General features: G+C 39.4%; 3 protein-coding genes across 5 annotated transcripts in view; 2 read left to right on the top strand and 1 right to left on the bottom strand.

Moving 5' to 3' along the window:
* LOC145913121 (bax inhibitor 1-like) overlaps positions 1-22,000 on the bottom strand; it is a 160,622-nt gene that overhangs the window by 93,300 nt on the left and 45,322 nt on the right. Inside the window, exon 1 of one of the 2 annotated variants that reach the window (XM_083000662.1) lies at positions 5,750-5,759. The exons of the other annotated variant lie outside the window; for it this stretch is intronic. The gene's annotated coding sequence lies outside the window, so the exon portion shown is untranslated. Of the gene's footprint in view, positions 1-5,749; positions 5,760-22,000 lie in introns of those variants that run through there. 2 annotated transcript variants of the gene reach the window in all.
* On the top strand, positions 1,502-7,569 carry LOC145913120 (receptor tyrosine-protein kinase erbB-4-like). The gene is made up of 14 exons (XM_083000661.1): positions 1,502-1,634; positions 1,772-1,947; positions 2,233-2,405; positions 2,556-2,719; positions 2,981-3,046; positions 3,267-3,388; positions 4,277-4,418; positions 4,609-4,716; positions 4,948-5,080; positions 5,384-5,460; positions 5,523-5,671; positions 6,340-6,514; positions 6,773-6,890; positions 7,265-7,569. Exons 1-14 carry the CDS (start codon positions 1,574-1,576, stop codon positions 7,356-7,358), a joined length of 1,758 nt encoding a protein of 585 aa, XP_082856787.1. The 5' UTR covers positions 1,502-1,573; the 3' UTR covers positions 7,359-7,569.
* The window catches only part of LOC145913115 (epidermal growth factor receptor-like), a 42,017-nt gene continuing 31,651 nt past the window's right edge, over positions 11,635-22,000 (top strand). For both annotated transcript variants that reach the window (XM_083000654.1, XM_083000653.1), the window contains exons 1-2: positions 11,635-11,766; positions 19,291-19,466. In XM_083000654.1, coding sequence (XP_082856780.1) covers positions 11,706-11,766; positions 19,291-19,466 — 237 coding nt within the window. In that variant the 5' untranslated portion in view covers positions 11,635-11,705. The remainder of the gene's footprint in view (positions 11,767-19,290; positions 19,467-22,000) is intronic.

Genomic DNA, 22,000 nt, shown 5'->3' with positions numbered 1-22,000 from the left:
GGCAAGCTATCGATGAGCATTTCGTCCGCCAAATTTTCCTTGTCTTTTGTTTCCCAGTACTTTGATTGCATGCTTGTTTACCTGATATTTTCTTTGTGTTCTTGTGGGTGTTTTGATTGTGAGCATTTTCTCTCTAAGAAAGAGCTGCCAGCTCTCACGGCAATCGGAACTAATCACTTTCCGTACACAGCCCACACTTAATAATTGTGAAGAGATCTCTGAACTTCGGAACCACTTGTCGGTTATCAAACTACACAAGAGAAAAGTAAAATTTTGTCGCTTTTGCTGTTCACCCAATAATTCTATATAATGAAGGTGATATATTGGTGTATGGCAGAGTTTGGCAGAGGTTCCTAAATGGTGCTTGCGACGCAGTTTTTAACATATTATTGAGTCGTCGCAAGTTTTCTTTCACATATAGCATTGCAAAGGTTTTGTATACCTGGCTTTTCAGATGAAACTGTTCTAAGGTAAATGTTGAGATGAGAAATGTGACTTTTCAAGATTCTGTTTTGATTTGTTTTGTGTCCCAAGGAAACGCGACTGTCTTTTGTATGCGTCGTCATGACGTTTTGTAGTGGTGGGTGCATGGCGAAGATACGTTTGGCGTATACGATGATGAAGAAAGTCAATGTAGTGATACTGTTTTGCACTGCAAAAAGCAATGGGGGATTTTGCGAAACTTTTTTTTTCTGATAAATAAGTTTGAAATTTTATTGCCAAACTAATGTAGGTAAATCAGTTTCAAGATTTTGCTCCAACTAACGGCTACTAAAAAGTGTTGTACGACAATTATAGCGCAACAGATCAAAGCGCCATTTTTCATCTTAACACGACTTTTACTTGTTATTTTTTGCCACGCCGGGGAGTCGAACCCCGGCCATCCTGGCTACAAATCGCGATCAGGTTTTCCTCTTCTGTATATGGGTCTAACGCCATGATATTATTAGTGCAGCAAATTATGGAAACAGTAAGCGTTTTGAACAAGAAAGCCAAAGCTAGTATGCTTAGATACAGATCAGATGATTCAAACAACGTTGTGTACATCATCAGTGCTAACTATAACACAGCGTTGTAATATCTGCTCTAAGTCTAGCATACTGGTTTTGTCTTTCTTGTTCAAAAAAACTTAATTCCACGTTTTTTGCACCCAACTAAGCAACTTTTTTGTACCAAACTGCCCAATGCTACAAACTTGTTTAATGAAACAATTTAATACTGTGAGCAGACCCAACGACATGCGGTGCAGCCAAGTGTCGCACAGGGGCGACTCATGGGCTCATGAATGCCAAAGGGGAGGCCATGAACTTTGAAACTAGGGAATTTCCACGACAACGGCTTAAACCTCAAGTTATCTACAAAAAAAGGTTTTTTCGTCCTCATATTTTTTCTCGTTAAGGCCCTTGGCTGCGTGTGTATAAAAAGGATAGCCGCATACAAACAGTTTAGTGGTTTTCTGTCTTCGCGTTACGGTGCGTGTCTACAAAGCCCAAATAGTTCATATTGCGTAAATTTGTTCACAGAATTTATTATATACAAAGTTGTGCATGAAAAAGGACGTTGATCTTTTGAAATGAAGACAACAAATATCATAATTTCTTTCCTGCTGGCTGGATTGTTCTTGCAAATCGATGGTAAGTAAGAAACAGCAAAACATATCTCTATCTTGATCCAATAAATATCACAAAATCACATCATTGATTTTGTTGCGAAACAAGCAAAAGGAGAACGAGTAAGTAGTAAACTAAAATGTCATTGTTTTGTCACAAAGGTTATGCAGACGAATCGTCGATATGCTTCGGCACCAGTTCTGGTTTCTCCATGAGCCAAGATCGCATCGAACACTACTCGAATATGCGGAAAAGATATGAAAACTGTACAGTGGTGAAGGGGAACCTGGAAATTACTGGCTTGGAACAACAGAACCTGAACGTGTCATTCCTTCGGGTAAAAGTTAATTTAGGGGACATTTTGTTAACCTATCCACGTGTTGTAACTATAGGTTCATATATAAACGTCTCTAATATTCTGTCTGGTAAACCATGCTTGTGTGGATGGTAGGTGTGCTTGATTTTGCAAAAGATTTATAAAACCGCCAACACACCTAGTTCGGGCCGGTAAGTTGGTATATCGGGATATTTTCATTGATAACATTGGCTTTCACCCATATCTGTCTAAACCCAAGGAAATCAAGAACCTGCTTTAACCAAAACTCGATTCTTTCACATTCAGAACATTGAGGAGATCACTGGCTATCTTCTTATCGGCCTCAACTACATCCAGACCTTGCCTCTCGACAAACTTCGTATTATCAGAGGAAATAATTTGTTTCGCGACAAATACGCGGTGATCATCGCATACAACTATGACTCACATCACCCAAACCAAGGACTACAGTATCTAAGGTACAGATTGTTGGTGCGATAATGACAATTTCATACAACAATGCTTAAAATTTTGTTTCAAACTTCTTTTTTGGTTGTCTTTTTTCATTCAAAAAAGCCTTTGGTGTAACATCGAAACTCACTAATTGAACCTGAATTTCTTGTGATCAGATTGCAGGAACTGAAGGAGATCGTAAGAGGTGACGTCATGGTGACTCAGAATTCCCTGCTTTGCCACACAGATACTGTGGATTGGTCGGATATTATGAACAAGGCATCTCGTCAGGTTGGGAATTGGAACGTCGATGTACAGGAGAATGCACCTAAAGAAAGATGTATGTTTGCTGCTTTTCCTTTGCCGCATGAGATTCCTTTTTGTATTCAATCAATTTTAGGGAGGTGTTAATATGAAATTACAGAATATGGTTCTTCCGCCAATTATCGCGGCAGGACCTAGCCATGCTACTGAAAAGCCCGTTCGTTTTAAAGGTCACTGCCAGGAAACATTGTTGGCGCTAAACAGATTTTTGCTGATAACTGTTTTGTTGTTCTTCGTGTAACGTAAAAAAAAAAAAGTTAGTTTCGTATCCTTGCAGGCTCTCCATGTCATCCTACCTGCAACGGATATTGCTGGAGCGACGGGGCCGACATGTGCCAAATACGTAAGCCCTTATATCTGCGACTGCAATACTCCGCCTTTGTCCCTATAATTAGTTTCTTGTTAACTTTCCCAAGAAACTAATGTGATATGTTATGAGTTAAGTCTTTGTATCTGCCTTATAGTTTTAACATCCGTCCAAGCTTTTGATCGTCAGAAATAAACAATATCGTTCTGCATCTCCTAATATTAATGTTATAATTATTCCTGCTAACTTTCCCCAGGAACTAATGTGATTTGTTCGTCGTTTTGCGCGGGTTCGAGATGCCGTGGACCTGGCAGGGATGAATGTTGTGATAAGGAATGTGCTGTTGGATGTCATGGACCAAGGAGCGATCAGTGCACAGTGAGTACAAACCTTTGCCAACAATTTAAACAGTAGACAGACCGAGGGTATAGGGTCCAATATTTCTTGATTTTAAGCAAGTAAAAAGTTTAAGCTTGAAATATCGCCTCGCGAATCAGAAACTTTAAAAATTTGGTAAGGTCCAATGGAGCATTATGCCAGTGGTCCATCACTTTATTTGTCACATATACGCTAAAGTTTGATAAAGTCTTACTATTTAATACGTTTGTATAGTTAATTTTGCATTTATGCTTTCAAATATGTGTTTTGCAATAACTTTGTCATGAAAAACAAACCTAATTTTTTTTAATACATATTATTTTATAGCATAACGTTTTATTCATTATTTGTCCAACTTTGGGAAAAAGGAATAGCTTTATTCCGTGTTAATAATTATGGTATATTGCCAATGCATATAGTTTCTTGGGAGAAAGGCCGTTCTCTTGCAAAAAGTTCAATCCAGGAGCGGTCGTTTGGAGAAAATGTGATTTAATACTTGCGGTTAATTGATCTTAAATGTCAAGCTTGGTTTATCTGACCTTGGCCTCTTGTAAATTAATAGAAATCTTGTAGTTTCTCCATAACGATTAAACAAGTTCATTCGTATTTGGTTATTAACTGGATTAACTGCTTATCCTTTGCAAACCGCCCCGAGGGATTATAAGATCTGTGTTCTACCGGGATTATTTTATCGTTGGTTTGCTTGTGTGAGTTTTAGTTTCAAAGCCTTGATTGATCTCCAAGGATTTGTCGTAAACAACATAATGATATCGCTATTGAGAAAATCACAAAATTGGCAATACCGAAAAAACACAAAGAGATTCTTTGATAATTTTCTGGCTGCATCTGTTACGTTCGAAATGTTCTATCAGAAATTCCATTGTTTAGGTTTGCCTCCATGTAAACAACAGCGGGTCTTGTGAACTTCAATGTCCCCCAAAATACATTTACGATTCAGCCGCGCAACAGAACGTGGAAAACCCCGAATTCAGATACAACCACCACGATCAATGCGTGGACAAATGCCCAGGTAAGCCATGGCTTTTTAAAAATATTTGATGCGAGTTAAAAGTCCGTACTTCAGTCGTCATTGGCTGAACAAAGTAGAAAATTTGCGTGAGCAACTTCTCCTAAACTAATCCCAAATCATCGTTCATTTATGTGAGTTCAATAAAATTTTCCTATGTTGCTTTTCCCGCCATTGACACATTTGACCTCAGGTAACCTCTTGGCGGAGTTGAGTGCCTGTGTAAAGTCCTGCAGGAAAGGTTACCAGGACGACGGGAAGGGCGCGTGCGTCCCTTGTAGCGATGAGACATGTGGAAAAGGTGAGCCACTGGAGTGGAACGGTCAATATTTTCTCGGTGTTACCTAAAGATTTTAGGCACAAAGCTCGAGGATAATAATGTTTGCAAAATGTTTTACTGACAAACAAAAATCATAAAAAAATGCGTCAGAATGGTCAAGATCTGGATCTTTTTTATCAAGAACTTATTCTTTTGAGAAAACAAACATAAAGAATATCAAAGAAAAACTGATATTATATTTTACTTGCGCAGAGTGCGACGGCATAGGTCTGCAGGGTGGGAAGCTGGAGGGAGAAACCACTTTGAATGGCTTCAACATTGGAAACTTCACCGGTTGCAGAGTCGTTAAAGGAAATCTCATTTTTGCCTCCTATGTCTTTGTTGGGTAAGGCAGTAGTCTTAGTTTACAAATGTTCATTACAATCTACCTATATCTGCTAAAACGACGTGACGTCAGAGGGGAAATAAAAATATACCAATGTCAGTAACTAAAATCCAATAAAAAAGACTGCAAGTCACTGAAAAATGTATCGTATGTTTGTGTTTTCAGAAGCTACGTTGTTGATCCCGTCGATCACTTTAATTTAAATCGCCGTATGGTGGTTTCAAGTTTGCATAAATCAGTGAAAAAGTTTTAGGTGAAAAAACTTTAACTTCTTTAACGATTTACCAAAATCTTGTGACGCAGAGACCGCTATTTGGGTATTCCCCCTATTACGGTTCAACAGTTAACTGAGGCCTTTAAAGATCTCGAAACCATCACAGGTAGGATATTGACATTCATTTGTTACGCAAAAATCCACATTTTAATGTATTTTTTGATCTAGGTTATTTGTTCATCACTTCCTGGGCCTCAGAGTTGAGCGATTTTTCAGTTTTTAAGAATCTCAAAGAAATTGGTGGCGAGGAATTATGGAGGGATTTAACTAGCCTTCTGATACAAGACAGCATCGCAAGTCCACGATACCTCAACCACGTCAGTGAATATTACTTACTTGACTTGAGCTCCTTGACAGACCAATGGTTACTTTTGTCTTGAACAAATTCACAGTACGATAACTTATATCAGTTAGTTACGTGTGTTGGCACAGCATTCTTGAGACAGTATATAATACAGGGGTTCCGAAACCACGTAAACCAACGGTGTATATTTGCATGAACCTGCATTACGTGAATAAATAATTTGTTTTCTAAAGGATTTAGGGCAAATAACACAGCGCATATGTGACTGATTGAACGACATGCCATTGTCTCAGGCGCCCTAATATATTCATTGTCATGTGGGCCGCGAAATTTATTGCAAACCGTCGTCCGAATTTGTTGGATACCTTTTGTTGTAGTACAGTGGTTTCGGTGAAAAGGAGTCAAATAAGTTAGGAAAAAGACCTCATATCTTAGTGCTATTTATTCAGAAAGTAACTTACATGTGTAGAATCAAGGTATTCTTACATTATAACTTTGAATGTTTCGGAATGAGAAGAAAATCGAGGTTGATCCCGAGAAGAAAACCTTGAACACACAGTAATATTTAAGTAATCGAAACAAATATTCAATTTCCAAATCTCTCTCATTTCCAAATCTTGTATTTTTCTAGTTTTAACGTCAATTCCAACACTAGTTTAATACAATTTGCGGTTTAAACAGGTTACAGCACTCGGATTCAAATCCCTCAAAAAGATACGCCACGGAAACGTGTACGTGGGCTACATGAAAGGGCTGTGCTACGACCGACTCGTCAACTGGACGTCACTCGTAGAAGATCCAATAAACCATAGGAGTTTTATCAAAGGAATTTTGCTTCGTAAAAACAAAGCAAATTGTGAGTAGAATTTGTGGATAAAAGTGACTTAGGAGCATACATTTGCACAGGCGAATTAACAGGATATTGGGACAAGCACAGTGCAAACGACCCGTTATTCGTTTTGTTTTTTTGCGCATTTTGTTGGTATTTCTTCCAAAACAAACCCAAAAATCTATAGTTCATGCACCAAAGTAACGCTAAACATCCACGGTAAATACCTATACAAGTTTGTAAAAATATTTGCAATTGGATTAAAATCTATTTAAACATCCACAGGTACCAACGTGCACTGCGACCCAAACTGCATCCAGGGCTGCTGGGGACCGGGCCCGAGCAATTGTGTGGCTTGTCGTAACCACTCTTTGAATGGAATGTGTGTGGATCCTGGCCACCAGTAAGTCCACAACTGAGTTCAGGGTGTTCTTTTTGAAGATCTCAATAACTCGTAGGGGAAACTTACACTTTTCGGTGGAAATCCCCTAGTTTTAATGCAAACAATGATCATGAATTAATTTGGAAAAAGCACTCCTGGAAAAAACTATTTATTGCGTAGGACATTTCGGTTGTTATCAAATTAACCTTTATCAGGATTTCATTAACCCCATTAACCCCTCACTTGTACGGGGCCAGGTTTGCCACACCATCTGTATCCCTTATCTCTGTGATTTTCCTGTGTCTTTGCGTAGATGAAAAAAACAGTTACCTTAGTTGCAGTTTTGGTGGAATTAACTATGCCCATCTAGAAAATAATATTCATGATGTTGTCAGGGATGTATTACCACTCTACTTTCCATTAACCCGGAGCTCGAAACTGCACAACTTGCAAGTATTATCGGAACGCCGAGGAGGACAAGGGGAATGAATGTCCGACAGATAAATGACCTGACAAAAACTACGGAAAAAACATGACGACCCTTCTACTTATATCTGCTTTTAAACTTTTTGCTTTCTGCCGGTGTTGCGTTTCTTGTGAAATTTGTTTGAACGCAGTGAATATCCTTCTCGCGTTTACAAACGATTTCTTTTTGGACGCTATGTTACTCCATATGGTTGTTATTTGTCTCAATAAATAATAACCCAGCTTTCGCAGCATATAAAACCTGGTCGCTTTTATTCATTAGAAAACAAGTTTCTTCGTAGAGTTGAGTTTACACTCAACTTCTCTAGTGGCGGATGGTTTCATGTTAACGTCATCGCTTGGTGGCATACGTAAGCCGAATCCCAAGTGAATAACGTCAATGGCTGGTCGGTAAACGTTCTCGATAACCAGAACATTAGGCGTTCTCGATAACGTTCTCGATAACCAGAACATTACTTGGGGTCAAATGTTATTTGGGTTTCGAGAAGCAAATTAACATTTTGTACGAGGGATTCTGCATTCACGCTTTCGAACGTTCAGTAGGGGTCGAATGGAGATTGTTGTTTTTTAAAATGGAGTCGCAAAACAAAAGCAATTTCCTTTCAATCTATAACAGCACCGAACAAACAGACATTAATAATAATTAGATAGTGTATTGGGACAACACAGTTTTAACCGGTATGGAAACGTTGTAAGGGGTTGTGCAAAAGGTACCATTTCACGGACCCCGAAGGGGATCTGGACGACTTGCAGTCGAAAATTAAAACCCTCTAGTGGCAGTAAGTAACGTTTCTATTTTGACACTAAGTGGCGTGTGTAAGTCGATTTTCAACTGTATGCGGGTGATTGGCAGCATTGGTCAAGCGCCCGAACCATGTACCAAGAAGAAAACCTGATCGGGATTCGTGGCCAGGATACCCGGGGCTCAAATCCCGGTGTGGTAAAAATATGAAATTTCAATACCATGTGGTAATAAAACTTCTGTTATAATTTCGTTTGTTTCACAAGGTTTTCAATATAGATACACATATATCGCCTACATGCCTGCAGGCATCAGGATTTATTACATGATAATGATTTACTACAGAAGCTGTTGAACATAGCTTGCTACTGAGTCTTTTGTTGACCATAAAGTTATCAGTAGATTTCAAAAATATAAACTCTAATCAATGTGATTAGATGGGGTAAAATAATGGTGTATATCTATAAAACCAATTCTTAACAGATTATACACTTACTAACAGCATGGAGATGACTGACTAACAGGTGCGATGCGATCTGCTGCGCAAAATCTACGGTTGGACAACATGTCGTCTGCAACACTGTATTACCCTGTTGTTTTACCTCGGCAATTGTAGACCTTAACACAAAAAGAACATAGAATTAATACAACTGTCAGCAAACCAACAAATAAATACTCGTTGAGGTTCAGGAGATTGAAAAGAAAACAATTCATCACTTATATAACACGGCTGCAAACATACATAGCTTAGAAAAATTAGGATAACGTTTCTAAACCCAACAAATTACACCAACACAACCTAAAACTAACCCATAAACGGAGTCAGCGTTCATTTCCCAAGCAAATACATTGTTACGTCACAGGTGCCAGACGTCACAAAGCGAGTGGCGGGAAAATACACAAACAACTTAAGATCTCCTTTTAACAGAATGTTCTCTTTGTTTGAGGATTTAAAACAAATCTTTTTAGGGCAGAATATTTTTTGTTCATCTCAACACTTCACATGCGAAAGCATTATTGAGATTTTATAGGCTCAGTCACTAATTAAACACGCATGTAAACTGCCCCTCAATAAGAATGCACAGCAATATATTATGTAAAATGGAATACCCACGTATCTTATTAAACGAAGTAGATTTTCCATCGGTGAAAAGCCAGATTTGTAGCAGAATCGTTCTCCAAATTTGTCTATTTGGTGTCTTGACATTAGGTTAAACAGGTTTGTTTAAAAGCATACACTGTCGACATAAGCGCAATATATAGGAGAAACGATTATATCGTCACCTCTAATTTGTACGATACGTGTCATTTCTCCACACAAATGCTGCAGGAACGCAAGCAAAGCGAATACAACCCACAGTGTTTGCATTTTTCTTTGAGTGACGAATTGCGCAATACCGGCAAGCTATCGATGCTTTTTGTCCGGCAAATTTCCCCAGTCCTTGTCTTTCCCATTACTTCGATTGCATGCTTGTTTACCTGCTATTTTCTTTACGTTCCTATGTATGTGTTGATTGTGAGCATTTTCTCTCTGAGAAAGAGTTGTCAGCTCTCACGGCAATCGGAACTAATCACTTTCCGTACACAGCCCACACTTAATAGTTGTAAAGAGATGAATCTACGCAGTTCAGAATCACTTGTTAGTCATCAAACTGACCTCCAGAAAAAATAAAAATTTGCCCTTTTTTTCCCTTCTGCCCACTCCAGAACTTTATAAGGTGGAGGGCATTGAAAAGTCCATCTATGTGTGACTGTGTTGCGTTTGAAGCATGATAAACAAGATATAGCGTTTTAGTGTGTTACTATTATAAAGGCAACAGAAAAAATTGATAAAATATATTTTTTCCCACGTTCGAAAGGTTTAATGTTCGTGGATTGGCGAATCGGTTTTAGCTTGTTAAGTTGAAAATGAGAATTGGGTTTTATCGAAGCACAAAATAAATAAAAAGAACGATAATTGAACATTATTTCCAGGGCAATTAGTGGTCGAATAACGTTGCTATTTTTTCCTGCTTTGTGAAGTGTTTTGAGGTTTTTTAACTTTACATTGGACAACGTTATCCTGTGCATGAATTCCGATTAGTTTCACACATAAATGGGTGGAGCACCTTATCGAAATTGCCTGTCGTTGATAATTTTCGATTTGGCATTAGAGTGCTCCACCTAACGACTACTGGAAACAAATTCTATGCGTCTATTATAGCGCTGCAGAACAAAGCGGCGCCTTTGGTGATTTTGAATCACCGATTTTGCAAAAAACGCGACTGAAGAAAACCAAAGTATCAGTAAAGAATTCTTCTCTTTGCATCGAATCGACTGCCCAACACAAAAGCGCGTCAGTTTTCTCGAATTACTTTATGTTTCGCTTTAAAGCTGACCATCAAACAACTGATCTCGCAAGACCACAGCGGTTTGCTAACACAAAAAGCGGGAAGCCCGCGCGATTCATTGCGGTACAACTTATCAAATTCCGATTGATCGCCGAGAGCATCACTTATGACGTCACAGTCAAGCGAGGGAGCGTCAACAACGGCAATCGACGTTCGCTCGGCGCGAGCAGTCTGGTTTGCGCAGCGCGGCGTGCGAAGGTTTACCAGCGAGCGAAGGTAATCCCTGCAGGCTTCCAGGTCGTCGTGCCTGGCGTACCTAAGCGACTGTAAAGCGATAAGCCGTTTCCCAGCACTCGATGGCCGTTCGCGAAGGAAGCGTAGAGCGAAATTTACCTGGACCAACTTAGGCAGTTACAGGCGAATAAATGTTGCTTTAACGGCAGTTAAAACGCTACGATAAACTGTGCTATAGGTTAATGTTTTATATCTGCATAAACTATATCTGTTAAAGTTTTGCTGACGTAAGACGAGTTAGGAATATCAATCCAGTTGCCCAGGCAACGGTGAGCTTATGTTCTTATGGTCAAGATTGTTGGCACTTTTTGCGTTCTTAGAATGCCAAATGCAGTTAACTGGTGTCCCTCGTCGCCTAGACTTACAGTACAGTTGTCAGACAATACCTCATGTAAGGCCTAAGTAAACAAATTGCGCCGTGCTCCATGAGGCAAGGGGTTAGTTAAATAACTTGCACCGAAGTTATTTAAACGTTACCGTGTTTTAATGTGTCGTAGGATTAGGCTCTACTTCAATTTTTCAACATTTTTTAGTTAATTAGAAAGTGGATTGAGATTTAGGAAAATAGTATGTGTACATGTTTTTTCCCAATGAAAAAAAATGCTTTTTACTTAAATACCGTTGTAGGACTTTGTAACTAAAATCATAAACAAATAACCCCTTTACAAATGGAAACAAGAAATCCTTGAATCAAAGTTATTGATGGTACCTGACTGGTAAATTGGCACAACAACAAATAAGATTACATAAGAGATCATTGTTTTTGGTGTATTGCTGTGAAAAGAGACTTAACCAGATTATTCTTTGTATGAGTAAAAGGTTACCTACATACATAATTTAGTGATCTTTTCACTAAAGGGTTATCAGTGCCTTTGTACTGGGCCCATGATCTAATATTGCATATTCTTTTCACAGAATTTGTAATTTGTGCAGAATTTGATTATGTATGAAGTATTGCAGTAGAATGGCTGTGGATCATACACAATGAAGACAACGAATATCATAACTTCTTTCGTGCTGGCTGGATTATTCTTGCAAATCGATGGTAAATATTTAAAATTTTTATTGTTAGTTGTTTGCGACAAATGAATATGTGTCGAAACTATTCCTGGAAGGTGATTTTTATGTGTGTCAGGCACGAAAATCGTGTTGCACTTATTGGCACAATGAGTACCTCAGGAAATTGACATGGCTGTGCAATATGGGTATTTTTTGTGTGAGTAAACTTTTGCTGGGCTATGTTTTAGTGCGCTTGATTACAAAATAGCAGTAAATCTGCAACACACTTAAAATTGCTGAAAAAATATGGAAATTCAAAGTTGGTATTTTTATTGTAATTGTTTTATGAAGTTTTAAAAATTTCTGAAACATTGGCAGAAAAATAAATAACTGAAATGGATTGGTAATCTAGTAGCGAGTGTTCGAAGGGAAATCAATTTGATTCCTGAACTAACCCTCAGTGTACAACCTGATTATAGCCAGGCTGTTGCTTGTGAGACATGCCACGATGCAGCGGTCTTAATTAAAACTTCTGCGTTCGTGCCAAAATCTCAACACTCGAGACTCGAGCGATAAAGGCAAGCTGTGCAATTAGCCAGAGGCGCAGTAAACGCACCAAGGTGGAACTAATCGTTGATGATAGGTATATGTTTGTTATGTGCTCTGAGCGATGTATTCTTTTGTCTTCTCCGCTCTGAATCCATACCTTGCAGCGCCGGAGTCTTGGCTTTAAACGCTAAAATCACCGATTTTGTCATCCGTTATCAAATTTCCTTTGTGGCCAAAGAAGTCGTGTCGAATGTGTTAAATTGATGAATTTTTCGTGCGTTAAAATTGTAACATTGTCGCGATGTAGGTTTTCATCTTGGATTTGGAACATCGAAATCATATTCTGGGAAGTGTCACAAATCACTTCTTTATTTGTATATAATTTAAAATCAAAACTGCCTGGCGTTATGTAATGTGGAATACGTAAAGGTTATGATTGCTCAAAACAATATGTTTGCCGTAAAACCAAATATTATCACTGTTATTATTTTTTATTCAAAACGGTGCTGAGGTTATTTATGTTGTTGAAAAAGCTATTACGCTGATGAAAAAGGTACCCGTTCGTCAGGTGACCTTTTTCATTTGACCAAGAGACCATTAGTTCCCACACAACGAAATTAAAAGCACATGCATGCACGCAATCAACGTCCTTCGGCGCCAAATCGGGACCCTATTCATACGAATTGCTTCCGCTTTGTAATGTCCTGCTACATTGTATTGATTTGATTGATTAATACCGTGTCACGGCTCTCTTGGGGTTGCGGAAATTTGAGCTTCGCGCAGGTAAAATGCGCCGGCAATTCGCCGTCCACTCGGAGAAAACAAAGATCTGATTAAATATTCATGGCACCGACGCCCTGACGCCTTTGCAAAATACACGTCAAGTGATTTTTTTCACTAAATCCATGTAAGATAATATCTACTGTCACCAGTGCATGTCTTTGATTGTGATTTTGTTGGAAATGTCTGTAGAAGTCGAACTTTAAGGTCTTACACAATAATTAGTGCGAAACGATTGTTTATTGAACTTTTATCAACAGCGCAATCTTTCTACAATTTCCGAGTTTCAATACCAACCCAGTGAGGCGGTATTAATGAGAATCGTCAAAAGTACGTTTCAAAATCCCCGGTCTATTGTCGCTCTCCCTTTTCTATTACATAACATCAATAGCACGTTTTATGTTGGCTTTCTCGCCTTGGTCGCTTGAAATTTGCTCTCAGGGTCAGTGTAAACTGAAACAGTCGATTTGAATAGGAACCAATATTCCAAAGGCATTCAATAGCAGAACAACCAGGCGTCATAAAATAAAACTCATCAATCATTAAACCCTGGTGACGGTCGTAAAGCAGTTTGGGAGTTTAAGTAAAGAGTGCACCTTTACTTCGTGGAGTTTCCTGTCGCAATCTGGAATATATTTGGAATACATTGCTTATCTCCAAAGAGTTTTTCAACAATATCAATTGCGCCCCGGCATGATCTGCCCGAGAATGCGTAGTATTTTCCCATTGATTTCTGAAACCTTTCTGGATGTTCTCAAACCGCGTTCAATGAAAACCCGTTATCTTGTTAAACAATTTAAAACAGGAACATGACCACTTTGCTTTATAAATCTTCAAAACAAACCATATGTCCTAGGTAACTGCTACGAAATTCATTTTACAGACGTTTAGATTGTAACTACAATGATTCTCAATGTGAAATACAGGCGAGCGAACAGAGAAGTTAAATCTTTTTATTTATAGCAGGGTTTCTTGAGCGTGCAAATGTCCTTGTATGGTTGCTCGTTCAACTGGGATAAATAATACAGCTGTCTGTATCACGTGAACCCAGCAGTGTCTGGCTTTTACACACATATTCCAGACCGACAGGTACCTTTGCTATCGCTTGAATACAATCGACAGTTCCCGTTTATCGGGGTTAGCGCCAATCAATTAATCGATACCTCACGTGTACGTTGCGGGTGGCGCTGGAGTGAAGGCGTCTCCTAATTAAATACCCATCTTGGCTTCAGCACGAAGCGCCAACCTTCACTGTTTGTAAAGATGTTGTGGCGAACATCGCAAAACGACATTTAGTGTTTCATCGATCCAACGCGTTCGGGAACTGGGTATTGTATTGTTGTCCGCGGTCGCTGTGCGTTCTCATCAAATGTGCAAATGTAAGTGTTTTCAGGCAGTGCAATGTTGGAATAACACGTGTGTGGGATGCAGTTGCTTTTCACAACTGCTGTTTTTCACTCTTGGCAGTAATATCATTTCCATTAAAGTTGTTTAGACATAAAAATTTGGTTCTAATACGTTTTTAATGTAACTTCCAACATTATGTTTAATTGTGCCGATATAAGTTACAAAATGCGTTCATTCGTTGCCGTCTCCACGTACAACGTCACCGTTCACGAATCACCAAAAAAGCCACAAATCCCTAAATGATTGTTAAATTTCGGGAAAATTTCGTGACGCATGTATTTCATCCATAGTGCCAGATTGTGCGGCCTTTAATTTGCCGCCGCTATCGCATGTTGGCACACCACCGGGCATGTGTTAACATTGTGAATAATCCTCATCTGGGATTTGGTAACACCGGCTTGGTGAGGTGTGATTGGGTTGCACTCACTTTCGCGCAACTGGACGTTTCGCCGTGAAACCTTTGTGAAGATTTCTTTGGTGTCGAGTTACACTGCGAAAGCCTCGGTGTGTTACGTAGTTGCGGCACATTTACCGACTGTTTCTTACCTCGTAGAGTTGTTGTTGAACCCGACAAACGACGCCCTTGTCAAGCACTTATGGCGAAATTTTGTTTTGGTTTTGCCAGCCATTAAGCGCAGTTTCGAAAAACCGCAGAATCTCGCCTGTGGTTTTGTTGTTTGTTCCATACGGGATTATTTGGCTCTAGGTACTATATAACAACCACTACCTATGTAACTATTTAATGCAGCATCTTGAAACGATTTACCAGCATAACGTTTACAACGCAAAACCATAAAATACTCACACTCACCACCTGAGGTTATCTTGACTTAAATTGACCTGAGGTTATTATGTCTTAGACTTGACCCGAGGTTATGATGCATTTGATGTCAATACATGTTATATATTTCATAGATACCAGGAATTTCAGTGGTGTTTGATTCATTTTGCATTGAATTCCACTTGATATACATTGCGTATTGGCGTATACGCTAGTTTTCGGTTTCCACACTGAACTCAAACCAACCATAAATCAGAAATGCTTTGATGCCACAGATAGTAGATTCAGACTTGCGGCACTTTATTAGGAAATGGTTGTCTGTGAGCTGCTAGGTGTTTTTCATGGTAAACAACATTGGCAAATTCGGTATGCAAAAGGTGTTGTATAACCTAAAAGATGAACTTGTTGCTTTGATTCAAAATTTGCTTTTTCGCAAATACCAAATTACTGCTGAAAAAAACATTTAAGAAGTTATTTTGTGACGTGTTATGGAGCGAAACGTTTGCCCTTATCATTTAACCTTTTAACTTTTTTTGTACAAATATTGAATTATCGGTTCATTTTCATTTTGAAAACTCCTGCACCACAAACAATTGTGTCAAAACCGAACGGTGCACAACCTAGACCCCGTTAGTCATCAGTACACGCCTCATCGCTCTTCGCTGCAAAAATGCGACGCATTTGACATGCCACTTCAGTATGACACCTTGGTTCACCACTCAGTTAAAATAGGGGCATTTGTGACTAACACCATGGCGATTTTATCCAGTACGAGAACAGCAATTCTGTTGATAAGGCGTGAAATTAATGGAATTTCGTTTGGGATCGTCTCTGTAGCGCTATAAAAACTGCGGTGGACATGGCGAGAGACATGAATACACCATTAAGATCTTGTGTCCGCGGAGGCAAAGGACGTCACTAACTGTGCTTTACACAGAAGTCAAAGTTTGTTCGTGAATTATACAAACTCTGGCCAACCGAGTGTAGACTTGAATTCCATTTAGCAGAGAAGATGTAGGCCGATTACTTGTGTGCTTATGTATCAGCGGCTGTCAAAATGTCCTGATTTTGCTTTTGAGCCAGTGCAATTAGATAACTGAGATTTTCCAAGCAAGTTAAACAATAATCTTGTGCGTCGTTATGATCAGAAACGCACATATTATATTTTCAAGTTATCGCAAAATACTACAACAAAAAACAGTATTGTCATGCTAATGTTTAAATGAAACATGTACAGCTAAGTCGCACATATTTTCAAAAGCCTTTCTGTTTTACGACCAACAACTTTACAAACAGACCATGCCCTGGCGAACCTTTTGATCTTGACCCCGACCCAGTGGCTACAGTGCGTCGCAGGTTTTCTAGCATTTTATTGATTTCCAACAAAATCTTACCTGCTGTGCCCCGAGGCTCGATCTGACTTATCGATTGCGACGTGGATTTTGTGTTGCGCGCCGACGACTCGTTTAGCGACTATTAATGCACATTTAGGCGACAAATTTTGCGATATGGTGCTTTAACATATCCACAAGGGTCATTCCGCCACCTTTTGTGCCACCGTATGCTTTACTGACACAAGCAAAAATCACTGCATTGTTGCGTTGCGTAACAAAACAGTGAGTCGTTCTCCTATTAAACAGTATAATTGTTTTACAACAATTTCAACTAAATTGTCCAAGGGCGTGAATATATGGTCGTACAAATGTCAAAATAAGTCCCCACATGGTGTGAATTTCACCATGTTAAATTATATGCGATGTCAAAGCAAGGACACTCACGGAATTTTAAACATTTTGCCTCTAAATGTCGCATCAGGTGGCCAAAGGTCACGTAACGTGTTGTGCCCTCTCATATCAGCCTGTGTTTTCCACCAATTCTTCACAACAAGCTTTGTGCACCAGGTGCAGGATAAAACGTACCCGCCCCGGTGTGTGATGGAATGTGTTGAAACACGATGTCATGTGACAATACTCCGTTGCGCACGACAATCTTGATTAAATTTATGGCGAAATCATCCATATTGATGAAGCCTCGTTCATATAGCGCAGTGGTTTCCAACCGGTGGTACGCGAAAGACATCCAGGGGGTACGCGAACATATTTGGCAAAAATGTTTTGTGCTGGAAAGCTAACCTATACATTACAAGTTGAAATTATACGCTTATAGACGTGACGAAAACAAGGTTTAATGATGGTACTTCAGTTATTTGTGCCATAATTTTTTTAATGAAACGTAGGCGGGTTGCAGCAACTGTACAGGACTTCGAAGTGGTACGCGATAGATTTCAGGTTGGAAACCACAAGGTAGAACAGGCTACAAAACGTCGGTAGAGTAGAATCAACGTTTGTTTGTGCCAGAATTTCGATTCCTTAGAAATCAACCACAATCTTCAACTTGGCGAAGAAAAATAACGCCCAAAAGTGTGCATCGTTCACTTGGGTTCATTTCGCACTTGACAATATACAGAAGGATACGAGGTCCTGGGGCACGGTGGCTTGTGCACCGAAGCAGAGCGAAGTGTTCTCTGGCGTGGAGGTCCCACACGACAGCTGCATACAAATAAGAAAACAATACCTCCATTGTTTTTTTTCCTGAAAAGCCTCCCAGTCTTTGATGGCTATGAGTATGAAGATTCCACTGACGGTCTCGCTATAAAAATAGGAAGGTTTTTTTCATGATTGGTTGGGGTTAAAAAGTCTCACGACCAAATTTCCAGGCGTATCATTAAGATTTTTGAACTGTATTTGGAATATACGGTTCAACTCTAATGTATTGGTCTCCCATGTGGTTTACTGACGTTTCCGCTATATCTAATTTTTCTCTCAAACTATTCGATCTTATAGTATCAAAATGTGGATATTGGTTCGTCCCAAAAAATTCCCATGGCATTTTCATCTAAATTTTGTATATTACTCACGTACGACCGTGCTGTGCCTTATTGTATGACAACAGCCGGGTTCACCTTAAATGTTTTGTTTATTTTGTTGCTCGATTTTGTGCTGGAAAATCGATATTGGTCCGGCTAATTGCAATTACTGGGTTTATTTAATTTAAAGAAAAACAAATCTCGTCAAATTAGGGAAAAGAAAATGGTTGATTAAGAAAGACGAGTTCAACTTACCCTTCAGTTTGTCCAATAAACTTCCATCAATTGTATTTTACTTAAATCTTTGGTGTTTAAAAGTAGATTGCGATTGCGATTCCCAAATACATGTTGCGAAGTAAGGGCGAATAGAGTGGTGGACATTTTCCCTCTGCTACTATGTTTTTCTGTTAATGTATTTAGGATCAGACCAAGCGGCCGAGCTTAGCAAGGAGCACGGTTTTTACAGAAATTTTGGAAAAAAAACAAATTTAAGTAAAAAAAAGTCAGGAATTTTGGAAAATGTGCTAGTTTCGCTTAAACTGAAGCGATTGATAAGAAATCCGCACTCGCCTTTTGGGAGCAAGGCTACCCAAAAAGCTGGATTGAACACAGTCGCGTATGACACACCTACAGGGACCCAGCAATGGCAGATTATCAGACAACAAGCCCATGCCTTGCGAGTTATTATTAGCATGTCGTATCGATAAGCTGGAATTTGCGGTTTGGCTAATAGCAGAGCTTCGCCATGTAAAACAAGCCTTAACTAACGCGCGCGCCTGAAATCACTGGATTCTGTTTGCTCGCGCGCTAGGTGTAACACCCGCATATGGATGTTGTATTTGCCAGACAAAAGTTTCGTGTTGCCTTCTTTCATAATCCCCATTTTTCGCGTTTGTTTTCTCGTCTGAACATATAAAAAATTATAAAAGTTTAAATAGAATAAACGCGTAATGTTATTATACGTATAATAAAGTCAATTGCGTCCACAAAAATATGAAAAAAATCAAGCTGTTAACAACAGTATGGGCAGTCTTTTTATTCTCAGAATCAAGCCATTTGTTTTTTTGTAAATCCGGAAATTTTCCTCAAATATCAAAGTCTATATTAAAATATTTGGTTAATCTTGTTTAGGCCTAAATCCTTGCCATAACTCTGCCGCCATTTCATCCCATTGTTTTGTCATAAAGGTTATACAAACGATTCGTCGATATGCTTCGGCACCAGCTCTGGTTTGTCCATGGGCCAAGATCGCATCGATCACTACAAGAAAATGTGGAAAAGATATGAAAACTGTACAGTGGTGAAGGGAAACCTGGAAATTACTGGCTTGGAACAACAGAACCTGAACGTGTCATTCCTTCGGGTAAAAGAATTCTAAAATACCTTGATTTCGTTTAGGTTGAAAAAGTCCCGAAAATTCAGTTGACGCAGTTAAACATGGCACGTGACATCACGTGTTATCCTAAAGTGTTTTTCTGGTGTCGAACTGTGTATGCCTTAGTGTGTCTGGTTTTGTAAAACATTTGCAAAAACCACCACGGTTAGGTCGAGGTATTTGTATATGACATTGGATGTGTTTGATTACGCTTGAATAACGCGAAGTTTGTTTCAAAATTTTCAGTCAGTTTTTGACCAAAGGTAAATTGGAAATAATTTGCGAAATTGAGAACTGCATTAGCGTTAAAATAAAAAAAAAACCGGACCCATGACGATAAGCTTTCAACCGAAGTATTGACTTGACGTTTTTATACATCTGAGTCAACTGAAAACCTTACTGTATTTGCCTTCGAAATGGAACGTCTTTCCCGTCAGGTACATGGAGTTAAGGTTAGGGCTGATCAGTCTGGAAATATCCCCGCTACCTTTGGACGTTTTTCTTATTTTATTTCAAGTATTTTGTAACAACAATTCCAATAGGATTTTCCTGGCAGCTCTATTTGTTTTCGAGACACTAGTAGCAGACGGAATTACCCAAGCCTGATGCTTCCAGGCGTATTACTATAATCCCATACAGACGTAATAACTTCGAACCCACGCAGCTGATACTAGCGTTCATTTCTAGCCGATATCCCTTCGTCCAATGTGACGGGTTTAGCGCTATAATTGACACCTACAACACAATTCGGATCTTCAGAGATTTCGAAGGATTGCTTGGTAGGCAACTTGCTTCGGATGCTTACTAGGGATTTCTTGGAGTGTTGGCGATGCACCGATTAGTATAGTGCGGAGGGGGGTTCAGCTGTAATTGACTCTAACTAGGCGGCCGAGTTCACGTTGTCTTTGGAATTTAGCATGCACCTATACTTATTTTGTACATCTTTATTGAAATGTTTATTTTTAAGATGTGTTGTGACTTGGCCCCCCGTGGTAACGATTGGTATATTTATGAAAAGTCGTGGGTTTTTGACACCGTGGCATGAGTGTAGACAACAAACTACAATTTGTGATTCATTTTTGTGATTTTACTCATCGTTTTAACCGCGAAAAGTCCCTAATATAAAATTTCACCTTTGGTTCTAAATAGTTTAAAAGAAAAAGTATCGCAATCACGGTTGACTGAACGTCGAATGAAGAATTAGAATTATGTTTCAGGTGTCAACAAGCACGGCGTATTACGTGATTTCTATGGTTAATATATGAAAAGGGCAACTTACGGCTTGAGAAGTGAGACTGCGTTAATCCAATGATCGACGCCGTTTTCACGCGGGCGAAAACCTTAATTCAAGATTACGAGTCTACTGCCAGTGGCGCTTATTTATCCGTTAAGCCAAGCAACTATTCGGGCTATTTAACCTTGCTCGCTTAGGCCTGTTCAAGGCAGCTATGTCAAGTCACCGTGGAACAACAAGCTCGCCATTGTGTCATGTCAATCATTAGGTTCGGTTAAGTCCCACGCGATAAGCAGATACACGCAATGCTGTGGTCCATATAACGCAACTGTATAGCCTTTGGCGTGACGCGAATCCCCCCGTCTTATAGTTGCTGCCAATGTGTAAGCTTGCAACCTCATTAAACTTGGGGACTGTCTAATACCCCGGCACAAGCCACGGTGAGTCATTTATGGGTGGTTCGGTTTAGTCGACCATGGCGTCCGCGGTTGCGTGGTAACTAAGCAATAAACAGTTTTGTTGTTCGTAAACTTTTAAAACTGGTTGTAGTGTCGATTCAGGCGTGCCTTAGAAACTACTTCCAGAAAGATATCGCCCGAAACGACAATTAAAACTGTGCATGTGGCGAATTGCAAATTACAAGCACACGGTATTGGTTTGCTGTTTGTGTTAACGTCAGAAACTTTAGCATATCATTCGAAACACGTCCCGCAAATTGCCACATGCACGGTTTTAATTGTTAACTAGCAGGACGACACGCTACTAGACGGTCACGCAATATGGTGACGCTTGTTTTTCATCCTGTCGAGCGTTCCCCAAGGAAGCAGTTCGTACCGCACCTTTCCTCAAGCCGACAGGCAATAATATCTTTCCGATAGCAATCAGTCTTATCTCGATGGCATACGCGCAAAAACCAGCGTTCGTCGGATTGCGTTTTTAACCTGCGGGCTTACCTGTTCATTATCTCACATTCGTCGAGCCCACTCTGTCGTTCAGGTATTTTATTTTTCCGCCGCTGAGTTGAAAGAGTTCGCGATGAAAAACGCGGTTCGACAGCCGTTTCCATGTTCAAATGATTCGGACTCACAATTTTTTGGTATTTTTCCCTTCTATACCTTGAAATAATTTGACGATTTAAATTCCTTATTTAGAAGCTACGCGTTGTCGAGTTTTAAGCAATAATTTTAGCACGAATATAACTCGTTTGAAGTTTATCTTTCCAAAGTCACTTTGACAATCATAGTTTATATTTGCATGCATTTGTGGTATTTCCCGACCAAAGAGCATA

This window comes from Ascidia mentula, chromosome 9, assembly GCF_947561715.1.
Source record: "Ascidia mentula chromosome 9, kaAscMent1.1, whole genome shotgun sequence".
NCBI lineage: Eukaryota > Metazoa > Chordata > Ascidiacea > Phlebobranchia > Ascidiidae > Ascidia > Ascidia mentula.
The sequence above is the reverse complement of the archived record's forward strand: the minus strand, read 5'-3'. Positions and strand labels throughout refer to the sequence as shown.

Coding starts and splice junctions, on each gene's coding strand:
- LOC145913120 (XM_083000661.1), top strand. CDS start 1,574: ATGAAGACAACAAATATCATAATTTCTTTCCTGCTGGCTGGATTGTTC. Junction 2,406..2,555: donor CAAGGACTACAGTATCTAAG/GTACAGATTGTT, acceptor TCTTGTGATCAG/ATTGCAGGAACTGAAGGAGA. Junction 6,515..6,772: donor TCGTAAAAACAAAGCAAATT/GTGAGTAGAATT, acceptor AAACATCCACAG/GTACCAACGTGCACTGCGAC.